The sequence below is a fragment of the Notechis scutatus genome, chromosome 1 (assembly GCF_049901735.1).
Source record: "Notechis scutatus isolate UNSWTSFEM ecotype Mainland chromosome 1, rNotScu1.2, whole genome shotgun sequence".
NCBI classification, from domain to species: Eukaryota; Metazoa; Chordata; class Lepidosauria; order Squamata; family Elapidae; genus Notechis; species Notechis scutatus.
In genome coordinates, this window is record NC_142009.1 from 295,261,654 (window position 1) to 295,283,295 (window position 21,642).

General features: G+C 37.7%; 1 protein-coding gene across 7 annotated transcripts in view; it reads right to left on the reverse strand.

Annotated features, from left to right (window-relative positions):
• CEP128 (centrosomal protein 128) overlaps positions 1-21,642 on the reverse strand; it is a 202,878-nt gene that overhangs the window by 142,852 nt on the left and 38,384 nt on the right. For all 7 annotated transcript variants that reach the window (XM_087952040.1, XM_026664338.2, XM_087952034.1 and 4 more), the window contains exon 13: positions 3,886-4,236. In XM_087952040.1, the coding sequence (XP_087808166.1) occupies positions 3,886-4,236 (351 nt within the window). The remainder of the gene's footprint in view (positions 1-3,885; positions 4,237-21,642) is intronic.

The following is a 21,642-nucleotide window of genomic DNA, read 5'->3' on the forward strand; positions in this document are numbered from 1 at the left end:
TCAAATTTCCCTCTAGTATCACATAGTTAAAATATATGAATTTATGCTTGGTGCTCCTAACAATAGTTAACTTTTATTTTTTTTTCCATGATGGATTGACTAGTTCTCCTTGCAGTTCATAGTTTTCTGAGCAGCTGTCTCCAAATCCATAATCTAATGACATCTATCTTTTTTCCTTTGTTCTTCCTCAATATCCAGCTTTCACAACTTCACTGAAGAAAATGATTGATTTAATTGTCCTGATCTTTGTTGCCATAGAAATAGCCTATACTTCATGATATTGTTTATCACTACTTTCCTCCCTAGAATTAATTTACTACCTCAACAATCTATCCATCTTTATGCTTGAGTTGAAAAAAACTTGTAAACTATAAACTATGTATAGTCTTCATTTCTTCAATTTTAACTGTGAGTTCACTAAGCATGCTGGTTGGATTTAACTCATTTAAGTCATTTTAATATTCAACATTAATCCAGATTTTTCACTTTCTGTCATTTATTTATCTAACACATACCACCCATTTCACTTTAGTGACTCTAAGAAGTGTAAAATTAAAAAAAAACAGTATAAAAGCAGCTCGTGTGTGTGTGTGTGTGTGTGTGTCATATCTACCTAATTTTCTCTTCCTAACTAACTCTTCATTTTCATTTAACAAGTTGGCATTATCTGCATTATTTCAAGTGATTAGATGCCTGCTGCTTTTTTTTTCTTTCAATAGCTACTCTTCCAATATTTAACTTAATTACACAACAGATTTAACATTATGAGTTAAACAGATCCATTCTTGTCTCTCTTCTTTTTCCTGAACCAGTCTCTTCAACCTTACTTCTTACAGTAACTTCTTGCTCATTGTACAGGCTCCTCAAAAGAGTAATTAGAGGCTCCGGCATGTTCATGAGTTTTAATATGTTCCACATTCAGGCATTATCTACCAAGTCAAAGCCCTTTCAGATTTGAATGGTTTGGCATTTTTCACACCTGCCCAGCTCTAATTGCTTTGATCCCCTTTTTGGATTATTCTTGGTTTATCCATTCTCTTTCATCTTTGCCAAGAAATATAATTCTACCACCAGCACTGATCTTAAAGATAATAGAATTACTGAGCCCTCTCCATTATATTAAGTAATCATATAAAAATCATCAAAGACAAAATACAAAATATACATACATACATACATACATACATACATGCGTGCGTGTGTGTGTATGTGTGTGTGTGTAACAATATTTAAGTAATGTCATCTCCTATCCTAAGTTGTCAAAGCACTCCAAACAACCTGTATTAAACATTGCTATTTAAATTTAGACTAAATTCAAATTATCCTGTTTTCCTGCTAAGTAGTTGCCTACTATTAAACCATCCAGCAATATCTTGGGTCCTTAGAACCTTGTGTTAACATTCTCTTTCCCCCCCAAAACGTTTTACTGATATTCCTTTTTATTCTGCCCTTTCGATGATTTTAAGAGTTCCTGACCTATTGCAAACTAAAGCAATCTGCATTTTTATCTTAGATGGGAAACTTTTAAATTCTGCTAAGTATAATTTGCATTGACAGAATGTAAAGTAAATGAATGATTAATTATAAAGCAAGCGAGAAAATCCACCAACTTGTCAATGTGGTGTATATCACATTGAAGCCTTATCAGGACATTAAAAAAAGCTTTTCAGTATTAAATCTGTGCTTCCTCCGTCTATTATTTTGAAACTGCAATCATAAGCTTAATTATTGCTTTCAGGTTGCTGATGGCTATCTGCCAAAACTGTCCTCTTTGCATGTTTTTACCTCTAGGGTAGAAGGACTAATTTACTATTTTCACACCAGTTATTTTTCCTCCCATATTTATTATCACATCAAAATATACTTCTTCTTTAAGTATTTAAGGGATTTTTTCCTGTTTCTGGACATTATTCAGGAACATTTAATTTCAATATGAATTGGTATTTTTAATGTTAATTTTTCAACTGATCACCAAAATTGAAAATTATATTGCATTACTGAGCTCTAAACGCATAACTACTAGTTCCTTCCTTCTGGGCAAATACAGAATGAAACAAGACAAAGACTTCTCCAAAAGTCTCAAACTTCACGCTAAGGTTTCCTTTTAGAATCAATGGTGACCTATTTTCCTATTTGGGAAACTGAACTGCTATTTCAGGAGAGAATGCAAATAAAAATCCATTGAGACTATCATCTAGTCAAACCTGCAAATAAACTACCAGTTCAGAGTCATTCTGGCTATCAGGACTGTCTCACAAAACACATTTTGCACCTCCAAAAGCAAATCCATAAAGAGGATTGTGGGCTACTTGGAGGTATCTGGTTTTTCACTACTGGAAACAAGAGGCTTAGCTTTATAAAGCTCAGGAAGCAACCTGCTGGAAAAGCTATAAAAGAAATTCAAGTAGACATGTGCAACCTTTAATCAATCCCAGGATAGAGAAAAACAAATTCTTTAAATTTGTGTTGCATCCTTTATTTATTTATTTATTACGTAGGGCTTATGCGCCACTCCAAATTCCAAACATACTTTGTACTTTCATCAATATTCTACCTTCACAGATGTATTTGTCCCTACAATTCCTGAAGCCCAGGCCTTTTAAAATAGCTTCCATCTGAGATTTTGAGAGAGGGGGGGGGACTACACTTTCAGCCTTCCAAAAGATCCTGAAGACCTGGCTCTTCCCCTAAGTATTTGTGTAGGAAGGGTGTTGAGTCAATGAATCAATAGTATGGGTATTTCTGATGCCTTGGTGAGAAGGGTACAATGTGTTTTTATGTTGTAGTTTTTATTGGCTACTGTATCTGCCTAGGATCACTGTGTAAGAAAGGCAGCCACATAAGTTCTTTAAATAAATAAAATCTCAGTCGTTAATGTTGGCTGAAAAGTCACAAAGTTGTATTCCCAACAGAGATAAAGAGCAACTTAACAGAAAAAGATGCCTTGTATCTTTTTAGCATAAAACAGCAGGAGAATGAAGACCATATCCCAGACAGAATACAGTTATCCCTAAAAACAAAATGCTCAGAATGTGTTTTATTTTATCGGATGATCAAAACTGGACATATTTTTAAAAATTATACTCAATGATAATATGTTTTAAGCCTTCAATCCTAGAAATAATTTTTAAAAATTCTTCAGTAATAGTTTTTAAGTACATTACAGAGTTCCCAATTTTGATTAAGCAAAGTGGAAGGGACCAATTCTATATCATTCCCTTCTTAATATATACTGTTTCTTATAGGAGAAATGTGAGAATAGTTGTGCTAATCGAAGACTGATCTAGTATAGCATTAAGGAGAAAACATGTGAGTATAATGAGCATAAGCCCACTGATATTAACTTGAGATAAATTAGTCACGACTAATTGATTTTAGTGATTTGAGTAAGTATAATCTAAGTTGGACTAGATTTGGACTTCACCCAATTTCCATCTGTGATCAATTTTAAATGTTAAAAGATTACCTTGTCTTTTGATTAAATTATACTTTTTTGTTGTTTCAGTGTTTTCTACTGAAAGTCATATCTCATCAGGCCTCCTCACTCACTACTAGTGTAATGTGTTTTAATAATAGTACATAACAGTTACACAAATTAATTTCAATAGTTTTAAACCAGTCCTTTCCAAACTTTTTCCTTCATTACCCAAAACTGCTTATCAAAAAATCCTTTTAACAGCTTATCAGATAGCCCTTATTTAAGTGCCACTGTTTGATTGGGTAATGGGTTTGTGTGACACTACCCAAAAGAAAAATCAATTTTATTCAATTTGGGTAATTTATCCAAGTTTAGGAAGCACTGTTTTTAAACTGTATTGGAAGAACTGCAAATATTTACATGATACAAAGTTATTATTTAAAGGAAATAAAAAATGTATACCATACCAAATTGTTCTTCTCCATCAACTGGCTATGAAGTCCAGTTTGTTTTTGCTTTTCATGTTCTAGTTTTTTACACCTTAGTTTCCAATATCGAACTGATTCCTGAGCTTTGAGTTTTAACTCTTCCTTTTTCTTCTCAGTTTCTAGCCTTAGAACTTCAGATTGTTTGAATTCAGCTAGGTACTTCTCTGCTTCCTTGATTGATTCTTCTAGTTGCTGACCTAGCTCTGTAACCTGTAATTCTGCAGCTCTGCACTCATTTTCACAGATTTTATAGTTGTTCTGTATCTCATTCAGTTGACTCATCATCCTTTGCTGCTGGTTGTCCCTCTTTTCCAAGTCAGCTGTTAAAGCCTAGAAGCCAGCACAATATATTAAGACTTATGCTTACAGACAGATACATATAAAGTTACGGTTTACGTATAATGAAACAAATTTCTTTAAATACATGGAAAGCATCAAAGCAATTTTTCAATTTCCTGCAATTATGTTTATTTAAGACACTATTATTTGTTCATTTACAATATTTATAGCCTGTTCCAAACTAAAAAGATTCTTGGCAAGGTACAGCAAGGTCAAAAAAGCAAGCAATTAAATTTGTTACAATTATTGATAAGCAACCAAAAGCCTAATATGTGTCTCCTAGGTCCCATTAAGCTGCACTAATTAAAGGACAAAGAAATAAATATTGTTTATTCTTTATTATTTGCAATAAACAAAATACTTTGCACTCACATGCATTGACATGCCTGGAATGTATCTCTAGAAGGCATCTATTGTGCTACAGGAAATGGCAAAAAAAGAATCTGACACCATACATACATCCAACTTAAAATGAATCTGTCAAACCTTATAACTTGTCTATCCTCTAAGAATATAAAAATAAAAATCCCCATTCCAAAAAAGGGTAATTTGTAGCTGGACCGTGTTCAGATATACAAAGTTCTACCTATACTAGATGATATATTTACAAAAGCTAGCTGGCCTATCCCCCTGAACAACTAGATTATTTCATTCTGGGAGAAAAACAGAAGTATTTTCCACTTCAAAAAGTATTCCTGAATATTGAGTAATACTGTATGTTTGTACAAGGTGTGTGGAATCAACAAGATATGTTGGAATATTTTCTTGGGCTCACCTGACACTGATATGAATATAATAATAACAGTAACAATAACCAACCTAGCACTTTATGTGGAAGTATAAAAAAAAAGTCATAATATCCGCTGGAAAAAATGACACAGTCCACATACAAAACTAATAAGTATTTATTTTTCTTTGTTTCTTGATGACAGCCTAGACATCTTCCATAGAGCCATTTAAAATAACAATACAATAAGGAAATATCTCAAAGCTTGTCACCAACCAAGAGAAATAGAAACATTTAATCTCAGCCATTAAATATTGTTATTCTAAATAAACAATTTTGGATATTGTGATCATTATAGCTGAAATTAGACTTTGTAATTGAGCATTTCTTTAAAATGCAAAAGACTTTCATACTCTAACACTTGTGCATATTTTTGGATCTTCAACTACACTAGAAACCTTATTCATATATCTTTAAAGTGGTGTTTTATATATTCAGTTGAATTCAATAACTAAGAAAGGTTTTTATTAATTAAATGTAACTGGTAAGATCCATGGATTTAAATTCATTGACAGATGTGAAGAGACACTTAAAAACATTGAAATGGTTACCTTTAATCTTCAATAAATGCTATAAAATGTCTCACCTCTGTGTTAATTTTTTCCCTTTCAACAGTTGTAATTGCTTCCCATCTGGTGATAATATTAAAAGGTATAGTCCTAAATAATGGCATCTTCAATTTTTCTGACTCATTAAAAATAATTATTTCTCCACAAAGCGTTGGGGAAAAGATATTGTACATACATTATTTCTCCACAAAGCGTTGGGGAAAAGATATTGTACATACAACTATAGTTTCTATGTAGTATTTAATAAAACATTCAATGTTTAAGCAATGTACAGAAAATACTGTTACATTAATTGAAAACATTTATCTTACATGAAAAAGTGACCTCTGTTTTATTAGTAGTTCATATTTTTCATAAACAACAAGGCAAACTTTTTTGAGATTATTTTCTTTAAAGCACAAGGATACCTAATTAATTCCTAGACATCAACTCTGTGATTGAAATCACAATAATCCTGTTATCTTCCAATGTAATATTTATGCAAAATGTATAATTCATTCATTTTACCATTATCCACCAGCCTATTTAATATGGCAAGAAAACAAAACAAGAAGAATCCTACAACAAATCAGCCATCTCCCTGGTCAACAAGGATTACAACAGACAATACATTCCAAATTGCAACTTTATTAATGGGTATTTGTTTCAATGTAATTTTAAAAAAATTTTTTTTGCTGACTTTGAAGCTATTATGGAACAGAAGCTAAATACTTAACAAACAAAAGACAATGACATCTGTATTAGCTATTAGAACTATTCCCCAATCCATATTAGAACAAGTTCTTTATCACACCAATTTATATCTGGTAAACATTTACATCAAAAATGCATACATTTCTATACTTCTGCTATGTCCATATCCAACACATTGTTTTTTGTAATTTATAGATATCTTTAATATATAAGCATCCTGTGTACATTACACATTTCACTAGCTGATGTCATACAAGAAGCAGTATGTTGGATTGGATGGAAGCTTTAGATTAGACAACTTCAGAGACAAAATATTGTAAAGTTTGCTTGCACAAGTGACATATTGACCCAAATCTGCCAAAGTGGCTGGTACTATCTTTAATATTATCAGGGAATACCACAAGTGCCACAGATATGACAAAGGCTGGCAACCAATTTTCTTCTTCTCTATATTAGTAAAAGAGTTATCAAAGCAATGAAAGGCATCAAAGATCAATCTGTATGTCCAACTAGAAACAACCATGGCATAGAGCTCTATTATTCAAAGATTGATTCATGTGGATGACCTTGTAAACTGTAAGATATCACTACCCTGGCTAATACCCTGCAGTTACCCTTTCAATGTCCTCTGTCCTAAGCAGATGCCATAATTTCTTTAACATTAGAATACAACAGCTATGCTTCTGCTTTTATATCTGCTGATCCAGACTTTTTTGAAGGGCATTCCCCCCCCCCCCCCAGCTAAGTGAATGTTTCCTTTCCAGCAATCACTTGGGCATGAGTGCTACATCCATCTTGGAGACATGTTCCAACTACCAAAATCATGATTGTCAGGTCTTATTCTCAACTGCGGCTTGGCTGGGTAGAAGTTATGGCAAGGTGTTAGATTTTGATGGATTTTGAAAAAGATTTTGTTGTCCCTACCTCTTTTAGTCTTTTGCAAGGCATTAAAGACTTGGCTGTTTCACCAAGCATTTGGATCAGATGGATAAATAAACTCTGCTACTACTGATGGGAAATGAGATAAATGAGATTGTTTAACTTTGGGTATCTTTGGGTATCTTTAAGCATTTATGTTTGGTGGATTTGTATCTTTTAATCTTGTAATCCAGAGCTGCTTAAGTAAGGGGGGGGTCGCTATATAAATCAAATAAATAAATGACTATGTCAGGGCTCAGTTGCTCAGTTATGCATCAGTACAAAAAGCAGGACAAGGGCAAAGCAAGAGAAAAGAAGGGGAGCTAATGATATGTGGACTGAAGATGTTCAAATTGCTTTGACTGAAGATATTCAGATTACAATCTACATGAATGGTTTGATGGCTTCAGGATGAGCCCAAGATTGCCAAGCAATCCTCAAGGCAGTCATTGCTATAATCTGAATCCTTCATAACATCCGACAGAGCCTAGTCAACTGTCTTCTCCCATTGTTTATTTTAGAATTGTCTATGCAGAGAAGCTGCCTCACTACCACCAATCTGTTTCTTGTAATTTATTTCACAATAAGGAAATCTAGAAAAATCTGCAGCTTTTGTAACAACCACATAAGCCACCATACTTTTAAATTTTAAAAATTATAAACAAATTTTTGTATTGCTCAGGGACTACATACTGAAAATGCAGCAATCTAAAATTAAACATACCTGTATTTTTTTTTTGAAGCAAATGTTCAGACATTAAGACTCTATTTTTAACATGCAGAACATTAAACACAATGTACAAACACAGGATTATATAAGACTACATGCAGAATTCCCAGGAATCTAAGGAAAGTCCAAGCGTTTTGGTGAAGTAATGTCCAATGTATCCAATTTATTAAACAGAAGTTAAATCTGAAACAAATCAACTAATTGCAACCATCCCTAATTGTTTTGCACAGCCATTATTTTCCATATCATTGCAATTACAAAAGAGAAAGAAATGCAGGACAACCTTAAGAATATGTCTGAATATGTCAGGAAATTTAGAAAATAAAATGATAAATGGATGTGTCCTTACTTCAACATAATAGCTATGCCAGAGTCCAAGAACAGATGGTAAACTCACTCTTCAGTAACTGGATTAAAAAATTAGCTATTTAGTATAATTCTAGATTGTATATTTGCTGATGAATTTTGAACACTAACATATAACTGTGTCTACCTTCACGTTGACATCTACATTTAATACAATAAATATGAATGCTAGCCATTATTCCAAAACTTCTATTTACTGAAAAGTAATCAAGTAAAACATCAAACTTCGGAATAGACTTTCAAATATATATTTAAGTATACGTTGAAATAAATGTCTCAATAGAGCTTAACTTTCCATCAGATATATAATTTATCACAAGTCATAATACTAGATAGCTGCAGTTTTAGGATATAAAATAATCAAACTGCAAAAGTAAAGAAAACATTTCTTTCAATATTTAAAAAAAAAACAAGTATAAAAGGAAATGTTTTGTTTACTAATGGGAGAAGATGGCAAGAAGATGGTAGAGCATGAAGAAAGCGGAGCTGCTTATTTCCATCTGTTTTTATGCAAAAAAGAAAAAGAAAAAACATAAGCTATCAAAACAGCACAGTGGGAGACAGAACAGGAATGGAGATCCAAATAGACAAGAAATTGATGAAAGATCACCTATCCACTTTAGACAATTTCAAATCACCAGGACCAGATGGCTTACATCCCATGGTTCTGAAGGAGCTGGCAGATGTGATTTCAGAACCACTGAACAAAATCTTTCAGAGCTCCTGGAGCACTGGGGAATTGCCAGAGGACTGGGAAAGAGCTGATGTGATTCCAAACTTCAAGAAGGAGAAAAAAAAGTGAATCCAGGGAATTAGCTAGATATCAATACCTATAAAAATTCTGGAAAAGATAATCGAGCAGATTTGTGAGCACCTAGAAATGAACAAAGAGATCACTAGAAGCCAGCATGGATTTGTTAAAAAAAAAAAGATCATGCCAGACAAATCATATTACCTTCTTTGATAAAGTGACTAAATTAGTGAATCAGGGAAATAGAGGGAGATATAACTTATTTGGACTTTAGGCGTTTGAGAAAGTAGACAGCCGCCTAGTTCTTGACAAAACAGAACAATGTGGGATAGGCAGAACCACCACCAGGTGGATTCACAGTTGGCTGACCAACTACACTTAGCATGTAGTCCTCAAAGGAAATACATTATATGGAGGGAAGTATGACGTGGACTATCTCAAGGTTATGCTTGGGCCCAGTGCTCTTCAACATCTTCATAAATTATCTAGATGAGGGGATAGAAAGGGAACTCATTAAATTTGCAGACCACACCAAGCTAGGGGAAATTATGAACACTTTGGAAGATAGATTCAAGATTCAGAAGGATATTGACAGAGCTGAGCACTGGGGCCTAGGCAACAAGACATAGATCAGTAATGAAAAAGTAAGGTCCAGCACTTAGGCAGAAAAACTAAATGCAGGCTATAGTACAAGCAGTACCTACTCAACTGTAGTAATTGTGAGAAGATCCAGTGGATCACCAATGGACCTAATGGACTACCACTTAAATATGAGCCAGCAATGTGCTGCAGCTACCCAAACAGCCAATGCAATCCTAGGCTGCTTCAACAGAGGGATAGCATCAAGATCACTAGAAGTGATAATATCATTCTATATTGCATTAATGAATCCACACTTGGAATACTGCATCCAGTTTTGATCACGATACAAAAAAGATGCTGAGAGCTTAGAAAGAGAACAGAGAAGAACATCAATGATGACAAGGGGTCTGAAGGCTAAAGCGTATGATGAATGGTTAAGGGAACTAGACATATCTAGACCTGTGATGGCAAACCTATGGCATGCGTGCTGGAAGTGATATACAGAGCCATCTCCACCAGCACGCGAGCCGTCGCCCCAGAGCAGGTCCACTGCACAGGTGCACGTGCCATCCACCCGCCAGCTGATCATCTGGTAGCTGCTGCGCATGTGTAGTGGTGGGGCACATGCAGGAGATGCATGTGCATCCGCAGAAATGTGTGGCGTGCGGGGGGGTTGCATGCATATGTGCAGATGCTTGCCGCATGCGGAGATCATGCACACACACACAGAGATGCACAATGTGCAAGCGGAGGTCATGCACGCATGCGCAGGGGGCATGGGGGGAGCCCCATGTGCATTGCCTTATGGGTGCTGGCACACGTACATGCACACTTTTGGCACACGAGGACAGGAAGGTTAGCCATCACTGGGCTAGACCAACAAAGCGATGGCTTAAGGGGGGATATGATAAATATCTTCCAGTACTTGAGGGGCTGTCACAGAGAACAGGGGGTCAACTTATTGTCCAAACTACCTGAAGACAGGACAAAAAGCAATGGGTGGAAGCTCATTGAAGAGAGATCAAATCTGGAATTGAGGAGAATTTTCCTAACAGTAAAAACAATTAATCAATGGGACAACTTGCCTCCAGGAGTTATGAGTGCTGCATCACTGGAAGTCTTCAATAAAAAATAGGACACCCATTTGTCCAAGATGCAATAAGGTCTCCTGCTTTGGGCAAGGGGTTGGACTAAAAGACCTCCAAGGTTCCTCATGAGTCTATGATTCTGAGACAAATAACTCAAATAATAAACTTCTGAGTAGCATCTCAAATATTTACTGCATATATATTACACTCTTGATTTTTGTGTGCATGTTTAGTTTAAAATATTTTAATCAAGTTTCTAACTGAAAATTATTGACTTTACAGTTTCATCACTATTCCCAAAGTCATTATTCATTTATTACAAATGTATTCCATCCTTTTAAACTGATGATAGATAGATGACCTTATAAATACTAGGGAGATATATAAATCTAAGTTTTCCTCCAATGAGCTTCATTAATAGTTTCAATATATTACTTAATTTGGTTTGATATTGATGTTGTTGGTTGATTTGGATGTTACCATGACTGCTTCAATGTTTACAGAATTTTTTCGTATCCTTATAAGCTGCCAGGAATTTTGGTGTATTTGGAAATGTATCAATTCAATAAAAAAATAAATTTTCAGCTTCTCTGTCTCTGTCTGTCTCCGTCTCTCTGTCTCTCTCTCTCTCTCCATTATTTATATATATCATTAAAGAATACTTACATATTTTACATATTTCAAAGTATGTAATTATTTAAAACATTTATATAGCTGCCCATTTTATAATCAACTCTAGGCAGCTCTAAATCAAAATTTAAAATAGCATAAAATGTGTTTGTTAATGTGTATGTGAAGTGTTCCTTAAATTGGTACCTATTTATCTACTTACATTTGCATACTTTTGAACTGCTAGGTAGGCAGTAGCTGGGGCAAGTAATGGAGCCAGCACTTGGGTCTTGAATCCGAGCTGTCAGCTTTCCAGCTGACAACTCAGCATCTTTAAACTTCTGACCATTTTTATTAGTTTAGTTATGGTTGATTTATTGTTGGTATTCTATTCTTCCAGTCAGTTGTGTTCACTTTTATAGGTATTTTCTTCTTATTTGTAAAATTGCTAACAGAAGTTTCCAACTTTGGTTAATAAATAAATGTATGTTTACAGGTAATAGTAATCCAGTAATACCTAATGAGCCAGATTCCCCATTATGCAGGAAGGAAAAGTGTATATTAAAATATGTCATGAATTTTATGTATTAAAAACCCCTTAGGCTGTTGCAGAAACTGGATGGAATAGAATTAGGACCAAATACGTATGAAAATGTTAATAGGCAGCAGTTGTAGAATATACTAATTTATAATAGGAATTTACCTGCAGTTTTAATTAGCAACATTTTCAAATTAAATTAAAAAAGCCCATATGGTAAAGATGTCCGATCCCAAACCCTACCAGATGACATGCTACTTAATCTTATTCAGAGAAGTTGCTTATGATACCTAAAGTTAGCAATTAATGCAACCTTCCATTTGATTGCATTGACCTCTGGTAACCAGAAGACCAAAAACTCATATGTTGAAGTAAATCATATTTGGAGCACTTTTCCAATATAGAAACCCCTAGTAAGGTTTTGGTTTTGCTGAGTTTTTTTTTTTCTTTGAATCAGCACCTTAAATGTAAGAATAACTTTGGAAATCAAAATCTGTTTATCTGAAAATTAAAGAGTATTTTTGTAAAGTTTCACTAGGAAAACCCATGCATATATGTATCATATGCAGTGCACCCTCCAACCCACTAACAAAAAATGCAAAAATAAATATTGCAGCATATCCTATTTTGAACTTTAGTGAAGGAAAATAAATGCTAAAAAAAAAAAAAAACTTTAAAACTTCTGTCTGCAAGGGTTTAACTACAAGTTTGCAACACGGCAGATACATACCCTCACAATGACTGAAAACATGGACCTGTCAACCCTGAAGCTAACCTGACTGAAGCCATTTTGAAACTTCAGTGTCACCACATTGGAGCTGTGGGATAGGGAGGGGGAAATAGAGATAGTTGGGGTTTTGTAACCAAAACAAAATACTTTCTTCTGGGAACCAAGGACAGTCTCACACCTGGTCAGAGAGAGAAGGAGTGACGTTACCAGGCAACCGGACAGCACCCTGATTGGACCATGTGACTGATTGTTTGGGGAAGGGGAAAACCTTTTACTTTTAATTAGGTGAAAACTGATTCTGAAGATTCCTGAGGTTTTCACCTAATTAAAACTGTGCCAATATGATATACCCAATAAAACTATTTGAGGAAACTAGTTGCCTTGCTACTTGGAGCCCTGACATAAACCGACTCTGCTAAACCATTTGCTCCAGCCAGTGCTAGGTATGCCCTGTAAGAGGAGAGAGTGTTATGGATATGAAGAGGTCTTGACTAATTCATATAGGTATGAAAAAAGCATGCTATACAAGACATCTATCAACTTAGTATAAATGGTTGGAAAGAATCATAGAGGCTATTTTGTTTGATATAAAATTGACCTCCTGGGCCTTCAAAGCAAAGGGCTGGAGGAAGGAAAAGCCTCTGAACTCTTGCGCCATTCAGTCTGTTTGAGAGTGATGCTCAGGATGGCATTGTACAGGTAGTCCTTGACTTACAACAGTTAGTTTAATGACCGATCAAAGTTACAACGGCACTGAAAAAAATGATTTATCACCATTTTTCACTCTTATCACTGGCACTGCAGCATCCCATGGTCACGTGATCAAAATTTGGATGCTTAGCAACTGACTCATATTTATGGCGGATGTAATGTTCCAGAGTCATGGGATTGTCTTTTGCAACCTTCCGACAAGTAAAGTCAATGGGAAAATCCAGATTCCCTCAATAACGGTGTTACTAACTTAACAACTGCAATGATTCACAACTGTGACAAGAAAGGTGATCATTTCAAAAAAATAACCATTTTACAATGAAAAGTTATTTAAAACATTAAAAAAACTTAACAATTGTCTCACTTAGCAACAGAAATGTTGGGCTCAATTTTGGTCATAGGTTGAGGATTATCTGTACTGCCTTGTTCCTTCTGGTTTGGCAATACAGGAACTGGTGAATAGAAAGATTACACCCCCCTCAAAAAGAAATCATACTTTGTGTTAGTTCTAGACCCATCACCTTAATTTAAATCACCTTTTAAAATGATTAGATCTCGGCTGTTAGCATGACAGATTCTGAAAGGCTATAGCAGGAGTGCCAAATGCATGGCCACGCAGGCCGGATGCATCATGTGCTGGCCCCATCCTTGCCTGGTTTAGCGAAGGGGAAAAAGTCCCGATACATCACCGCCATGACAATGTGACTTTGACACCCCTGGTCTATAGCATAAAAATCATTAAGTGTTGTCTGATGGCTGTCTATGCGAGCAGAAAGAACAAATTAATAGCTACAGAGCCCATTAAATTATTACAGAATTTTTCGGATCCAAGGTCTTTGAACTGTGATGGTGCAATGGTTAGAATGCAGCACTGCAAACTACTTCTGCTGACTGCTGGCTGCCTGCAATTTGGCAGTTCAAATCTCACCAGGCTCAAGGTTGACTCAGCCTTCCATCCTTCTAAGGTCAGTAAAATGAGGACCCAGATTGCTGGGGGCAACATGCTGACTCTGTAAACCGCTTAGAGGGCTGTAAAGCATTATGAAGCAGTATATTAAATGCTATTGCTTTCATAAATACTTCCTCTAAGCTGGATAAATTATATTTTATGTGGGACATTTTTCTTGAACTGGCAACCTTCATAGGATGCATTGAGAAAGACACTAGTTTACTTTTAGTAATAGCAAATAGTGGTGCTGAACTGCCATTATTGTGAAAGGGCTGGTATTTCAAATTTTTAAACCAACCCCACTGTACTTTATAATAAAATATAGTATATACATGGGGGGGGGGATATATTGTTGTAGTGTTGCTAACCTTGTTTAATTGTGTCAGCATGTAAAATTTAATCACCTTTATTAAAAGTATTACCCAAAACAGCTGTCCAGGGTCTGACTGGTTTGTAAAGGTTTTAAGAATTTAGAACTAATGCAATTAGTTTTTGATATCAAAATGAGGTGATAGGCATAAAGTCAGAAGCATATATGACTGTTTCAGTATGAGGTTTTATAACTTTTATAAATTATCCAACTGTTTGTACTGTTTTCACAGATAAGACCTTTTTGAGAATAGATTTAGTAAATGGATTTTATGACTTTAGAGACAAAATACCGTATTTGCCGGCGTATAAGACGACTTTTTTGCCCTGAAAAAGATGCCTCCAATTGGGGGGGTCGTCTTATATGCCGGGTCGTCTTACACGCCGGCAAATAGTAATTGGGAAGCACTGCGGCTGCCCGCGGCTGAGGCACTTTTGCGCACCGTGGAAGCGAATCCCGTGAAGCCGAAAGGAGCAGCCAGCCTTCTCCCAGCTCCCAAGGAAGCGAGGCTCGCACCGCCCGAGCTCCGCTGAGGTATCCGGCTGGGGCTGTCAGGAGTTGTTACCGCTGGTGCGGCTCCGCGCAGCTCCAGTCCGCGTTGCCTCGGGAAGGGAAAGGCAAAACCAGGAGCCGCTGCTGCCATTGCAAGCGCCGCCGCGGCTCTTCCTTTTGCCTTTCCTTCCCGAGGCAACGCGGACTGGAGCCGCGGAGCCGCGCCAGCGGTAACAACTCCTGACAGCCCCAGCCGGATACCTCAGCGAGCCCGGCGGTGCGAGCCTCGTTCCTTGGGAGCTGGAGAAGGCTGGCTGCTCCTTTCGGCTTCACGGGATTCCTTCCACGGTAGACAAAAGTGCCTCAAAAAAAAAAAAAAAGTGCAAAAGTGGAAGGCGTGCGGAAGAGGGGGCGAGTATATAACAAACTATATTTTGAGTGGAAATATTGGGGGGTCGTCTTATACGCCGGGTCGTCTTATACGCCGGCATATACGGTAGTATTTATGAACTCTCTATTCTTTCCTTTAGCACAGTGGTCGGGGAACAGGGGTAAATTACCCCAAATGGGGTAAAACTGAAAATCCTGGGGGTAATGAGGACGGTCGCGCTGGCGCGACCGTTCTCATTACCCCCAGGCATTTTATTTCCGACATTCTGTTTGTATAGTTTACATACACAAGGACCTTCCTTTCAAATCAAGGGGGTAACGTAGGCGTTTATAAATTTTTTGGGGGGTAAAAGGTAAAAAAGTTCCCTGACCCCTGCTTTAGCAGAATGAAGCATCAGATTCAAAATGTTTGAAAGTCTATAAAGGTAAATAATTTTTCCACAGAAATAAATAATGTAGAATTTCAAGTTTATTGCAAGCATTCCTGCATGCATATTCATCAGATGGGACTACTGTAAAATGGGATACTTACTACTGGGACTATGGTCACCAATCAAATGTATAATGAGATGCATGCTATTCTTTAAAAAACATACATGAAAATACAACTGAAGTCTACAATATATCCTGCAGAGGTTCCTGACCAGATAAACTGAAACTTATTTTTCAAAAACCCTAGAAGTTCAACCATTTTGTACTACCTGGAAAGCCCTGAAAAAACATAACCTGATTTGCTGGTTGCTGAAGAGTAACTCCAATGATATAAAACTATTTGCAGAATATTTAAGGTTCTCTTTAGTGTCAGAAGTTACCTTTTTCAAATTATAGAGCTTTATTTGTTTAAAAGCACATGGAGCATTTTTTTTTAAAGTCAAACTGAAACTTGGCCTCTGTTCAGACATGCCTGGACACATATCCAGCATCCCCTTTATTAAGTGAGAGACATGTTTGCTTCTGCATAAGCAAATTAATCAAAATGTGTTGGGATATAGAACCAATTTCTTCTTGCAAGGCATGCTGAGCGTGCGTCCAGAGAAATACTTCTGGATGTGCTTTGCAAATGTGCAGAATCCTATCACTGGGTGGAAACATACAAAGACACAGAATAACCTTCCTCTGCATATGGCTGCAATCATTGTGAGGATACATCTCTGTGCAGTTGTAGACTTTGTACACAGGCATTTAATGGTTTTGTACCAGCTTTTATTATCTATTTAATGTATTTAATAGTAATATGATGATGATGATTATAGCATTTTTAAATTGTGCTCAAAAACAGGGTTTACTTCAAAACACAGTTTTTCAGCATGGTCTTCTCTGATGGGATTAGGCACTAGATCAGGGGTGGACAAACTACGGCCCATGGGCCACATCCGGCCCGTTGGTCTGTCCAATCCGGCCCGTCCCTGAAAAAAAATTGCTGGGCGTGGCGTATTGCCCTGTGCCGCGTGGCCCCCAAAGCTGCAAAACAGTGCGGAGCGCTCTCGGGGTAGGAAAGAAAAGAACTTTGCAAAGGCCTCGGCTGGGAGTTCGAAATCACCTTCGAGTGCGACCTCTCCGAAGGTGAGTCCCCGCCGATCCCCTTTTTTTTTTTTTTAAGACAAGTTTTATTAATTTTTAAAACACACAAATTATCATTATTCATTACATGTTTAAACCTTTTTCCCTTGTAAATTTAACAAGTCAGATAAATTATGATTCTGTTTTAAACCATTTCCATATAATATACCAAAACCTCTTATTCAATTTCTCTTTACTTCTCTTTACTCTTATTCAATATCATTATTATTATTTCATCTGTTTCTTTCTGACTTAGTTACCATTATTCTCATTCTATATTTCTACAAGTTTTTACCAATTCTCCCCCAAAAAGACATATACACACAACACACAAAACATAAAAAAATATCTTTTGGAAAGTAACTTGGACCCAGGTGTCTCTCTCTTCATGGACTTCAATTATATTCATGCTCATCTTACATATCATTACTTATTTTATTTACCATTCTAAACCTTCTATATTAACTTCTCCACATATTTCACACTTCTTAATTCTACCTTAATTAATCATCTTAGTTTAAATCATTATATTTGTATCTTTTGTCCATTTTTATCATCCCTTTGTCTCATCCCTTATGAAAAAAAAGAAAATCAGTTTCTCCTGAAATCATTAATCAGAGTATGATGCCTTTCTATCTCCCCCTAAGTTAATCAAATTAATCTTTAAAATAATATCTAATACCCAATCAGATTTTGCTTGGTACATTCTATCTAACTAATACATCCAACACAATTAAGTGCATAATTAGAGAATAAATCCAAATATTAAAAAGAAATACTATAATAAAAATTTTATAATAACATCAATACCATAATTTTATTAAACTCTTTAATTAAAACAATATTCTAAACCCCTCCTATTATTAAGTTTTAAAACCAATCATTTTTAAACATTTTAACATTTTAATCTCTTATCAACTCTTAAACCATTGCAATACTACCATCTCATCTTATGTACCTTGCAAAATCTTTTTTTTTAAAAAAAAAAATTATACTTTATCCATTATCCATAAAAAATTCCTTTTTTCCATTTAATTTCAAAACGTTGTAGCTTTTCTCCACCTTTTCCCTTTCTTTCTTTTCCCAACAAACCTTTCTACCCCCTTCTTCTAGCCTCTGCCTTACCGGCTTCCCTTCTCTGTCGTATTTCTTTTCCCCTTTGTTTACAATCATCATATTGGTTTTGCACTTTATTTTTCCCTTTCTTAAATGTTTTTTTAGATCTTAAGTCCTTAAATCCTTTAGTTTTCTTCTTTTCTCTTCTTTTCTTTTCTTTCTCTCTTCTTTTTTTCTGGATCAAATTCTGAGATTCATTAAAGATGGCTCCTTCCTTTCTTTCTTGTTCCTCTGCTGTCTTCATCTGTTGTAATTTTTGTTGATAATTAGTAAGCGCCATTTCTAAGAAAAGGAAAGCTTCTTCCACACCATTTCTTAGTTCCTCAACAGAAAGAGCCATTATAAATCTTTTCTTTTCTTTTCTCCTTCTTTCTTCTTACAACAACCAGAATATTCAAAAGAAAATAAAAAAGATAAAACAGTCCCAAAGTTATCAATCAGTCCAAACCAAGGCAGAGTTCTCACTTTCTCCTTCTGGGGTGATATCAATCAAAGAGAAAGAAAGTCCAAATCTGTTTAAAGTCTTGTTACAATATATTCTAGTCTTCAAATCCTTAAGGCATCTGCTCCAACAAATCTTAGCATACAAATATTTTCTTTTTAATCCTCTCTCTTCCCACTCATCGCTTAAAACCAATTTCCACCTAAAAAAATAGGTTTCTTAATATCCAATTATTTATTCCATAGGAAAAGAGGGAAAGCTATCCTTTCAGCACCTTCAAGCAGCCGCTTTTTTCCTCTTCTGGCAGGTATTATTCAGAAAGTCATACTTTTCAGGAATTTTATTAAATATGTCTTAGAGTCCTAGGAGCCAAGAAAAACTTTCTCCTCTCAATCACTTTCTCCACTTCCTCCTGCGCATTCTTACCCGGCTGCCAGCTTCTTTGTGGCGGCCATTACGGACCGCCGCTGCACGTCCTGGGAAAAGGGGTTCTGCCGGCCAGGGAGGGGTCTGCAGCACCCCAAACCCTTCTCCGGATCCCCCTACCTTCAGCTGCCCCTGCAGGGTGGCCTAGCTCCGTACCCGGCTGGGTCGGAGCCCCAAAACGGCTAGCGCGGCAGGGATCGCGCAGCTTCGCAAATCCCTGCCGCTCGCGAAGCCGACAAACCGGAAGTTCCGCCGATCCCCCCTTTTTTTCCAGGGCTTCCAGGCTTAAACTTTGCAAAGGCAAAGTTTGCAGGCTGGAGCGTCTTCCCGCCGAGGAGCGGGGAGGGTTCCGCCCGGCGGGCGGGCGGGCTGCTTAAACTTTGCTCGGGCGGCACTTTAAAAGCCTGCTCCCAGCACCCGAGCAACTTCCCAGCAACTTTCGGCTTCCTTTTTCTTCGCGGGCGCTCGTGCCTGGCCCCGAGCTGCGCGGCGGAGGGGAAACCTGGAGCGCCGCCGAGTCGCCTCCTCCAAGCAGCCCGCCCGCCCGCCGGGTGGAACCCTTCCCGCTCCTCGGCGGGAAGACGCTCCCGCCTGTAAACTTTGCCTGTGCAAAGTTTAAGCCTGAAAGCCCCGGAAACCCGAGCAACTTCCCAGCAACTTGCGGCTTCCTTTTTCCTTGCAGGCGCTCGTGCCTGGCCCCAAGCCGCGCGGCGGAGGGGAAGCCCGGCGGGCGGGCTGGCGGGCTGCTTGGAGGAGGCTCCGGGCTTCCCCTCCGCCAGGCGCGAGCGCCTGCGAGTTAAAAGGAAGCCGAAAGTTGCTGGGAAGTTGCTTGGGTTTCCGGGGCTTCCAGGCTTAAACTTTGCAAAGGCAAAGTTTGCAGGCTGGAGCATCTTCCCGCCGAGGAGCGGGAAGGGTTCCGCCCGGCGGGCGGGCGGGCTGCTTAAACTTTGCTCGGGCAGCACTTTAAAAGCCTGCTCCCAGCACCCGAGCAACTTCCCAGCAACTTTCGGCTTCCTTTTAACTCGCGGGCACTCGCGCCTGGCCCCGAGCTGCGCGGCGGAGGGAAAGCCCGGCGGGCGGGTGGGCTGCTTGGAGGAGGCGACCCGGCGGTGCTCCGGCAGCAGCAACAGGCAGTTCCGCCCGGGCTCCGCTCAGGTGTCCGGCTGGGGCTGTCAGGAGTTGCTACCGCCGGCGCAGCTCGCGTGGCTCCAGTCCCGCGTTGCCTTGGGAAGGAAAAGGCAAAACCAGGAGCTGCTGAGCCTGAGCCTCCGGTGCCGCTGCTCCCGTTGCAAAGCACCGCTGCAGCTCTTCCTTTTTGCCTTTCCCTTCCCGAGGCAACACGGGACTGGAGCCGCGCGGAGCCACGCCGGCGGTAGCAACTCCTGACTCAGGGGGCCTCCGAGGGGAGGGGAAGGAAAAGAGGGGGGGAAGGGTGGGGGGGCGAATCCCAAAAAATCTTGTGCTGACCCGGCCCGTCTGTCAAATTTTAAGTCAATGCGGCCCCCGAGCCAAAAAGTTTGCCCACCCCTGCACTAGATCATATACAGTTGATGACATCTGTGCTATGTGGATTTTAATTATTTACTTTGATGATATGTCACATATTAAAACTACAGATAAGCTCCCATCACGTTAGTATACAGTGTAATTACTAACAGCTAATTTATTCACTCATACTATAAACTAACTGTTGATAGGGCGCATATACTATACATAGTAGCTCAGCAAGACAGTCAAGGATTTTTTTGATAAAGCACAATTAAGAGAGGTTACCATCTCTGTTTTATTTAAAAGTAGAAATGTTGTTAATTCTCTCCTAATGTTGCTTTGACTTATGTAAAAGACAGCTCTGAACACTTTCAGATGATGGAAAAGAACAGATTAAATCAGTAGCAACCATTGATGAGGGAATATTTGGAATCCTGATGAATACAAATGACTCATGAAGGTTAATGAAGTTCAGCATGAGTTTAAAAGAATAGAAGGAATATATTTGATATGTACAAGAACGTTCTTCAATTTGTCCAGATAACTTTTCAAAGGTACATTAGTCAGAGCTAAATTAACTTTTTTAAATTGTCAATTATAAAATATCTCTTTCTTCCCCAATTATCACATATCCTTAGTCCTATTCAAGAAAAGTTCACACAATAAAGTAGACAAAAGTGAACGACTCATCAGAAATATCAGTCTTTGCTTTTTATAAAGAAAAATAAAGACTTTAACCAAAACACAGAATTGCCTGAAGATTTTTCTGCAGGACTTTAAGATAGTTTACATCCAATCTATCCTGTGCCTGTATCTTGATTTTATTACTTTTCTTCCAGGAATTTGCCTCATTTATATTTTAGAGTATAGATGGCTAAGATGAATTAAGCCTGCCCATTCCTATTATAATTCAGAATTGCATAAAACTACAACATTGAAAATGAAATAGGCTGACCCAATTAAAAAGTCTGTAACAAGATCAGCCCAATTCTCATTAGAGGTTTTGAACAAACCATAAATAAACCATCAATGATGGCTGCTTTGCCTGGAGCAAGCTGAGAGATCCAGTCCACAGAATCTCAATTTTAAATC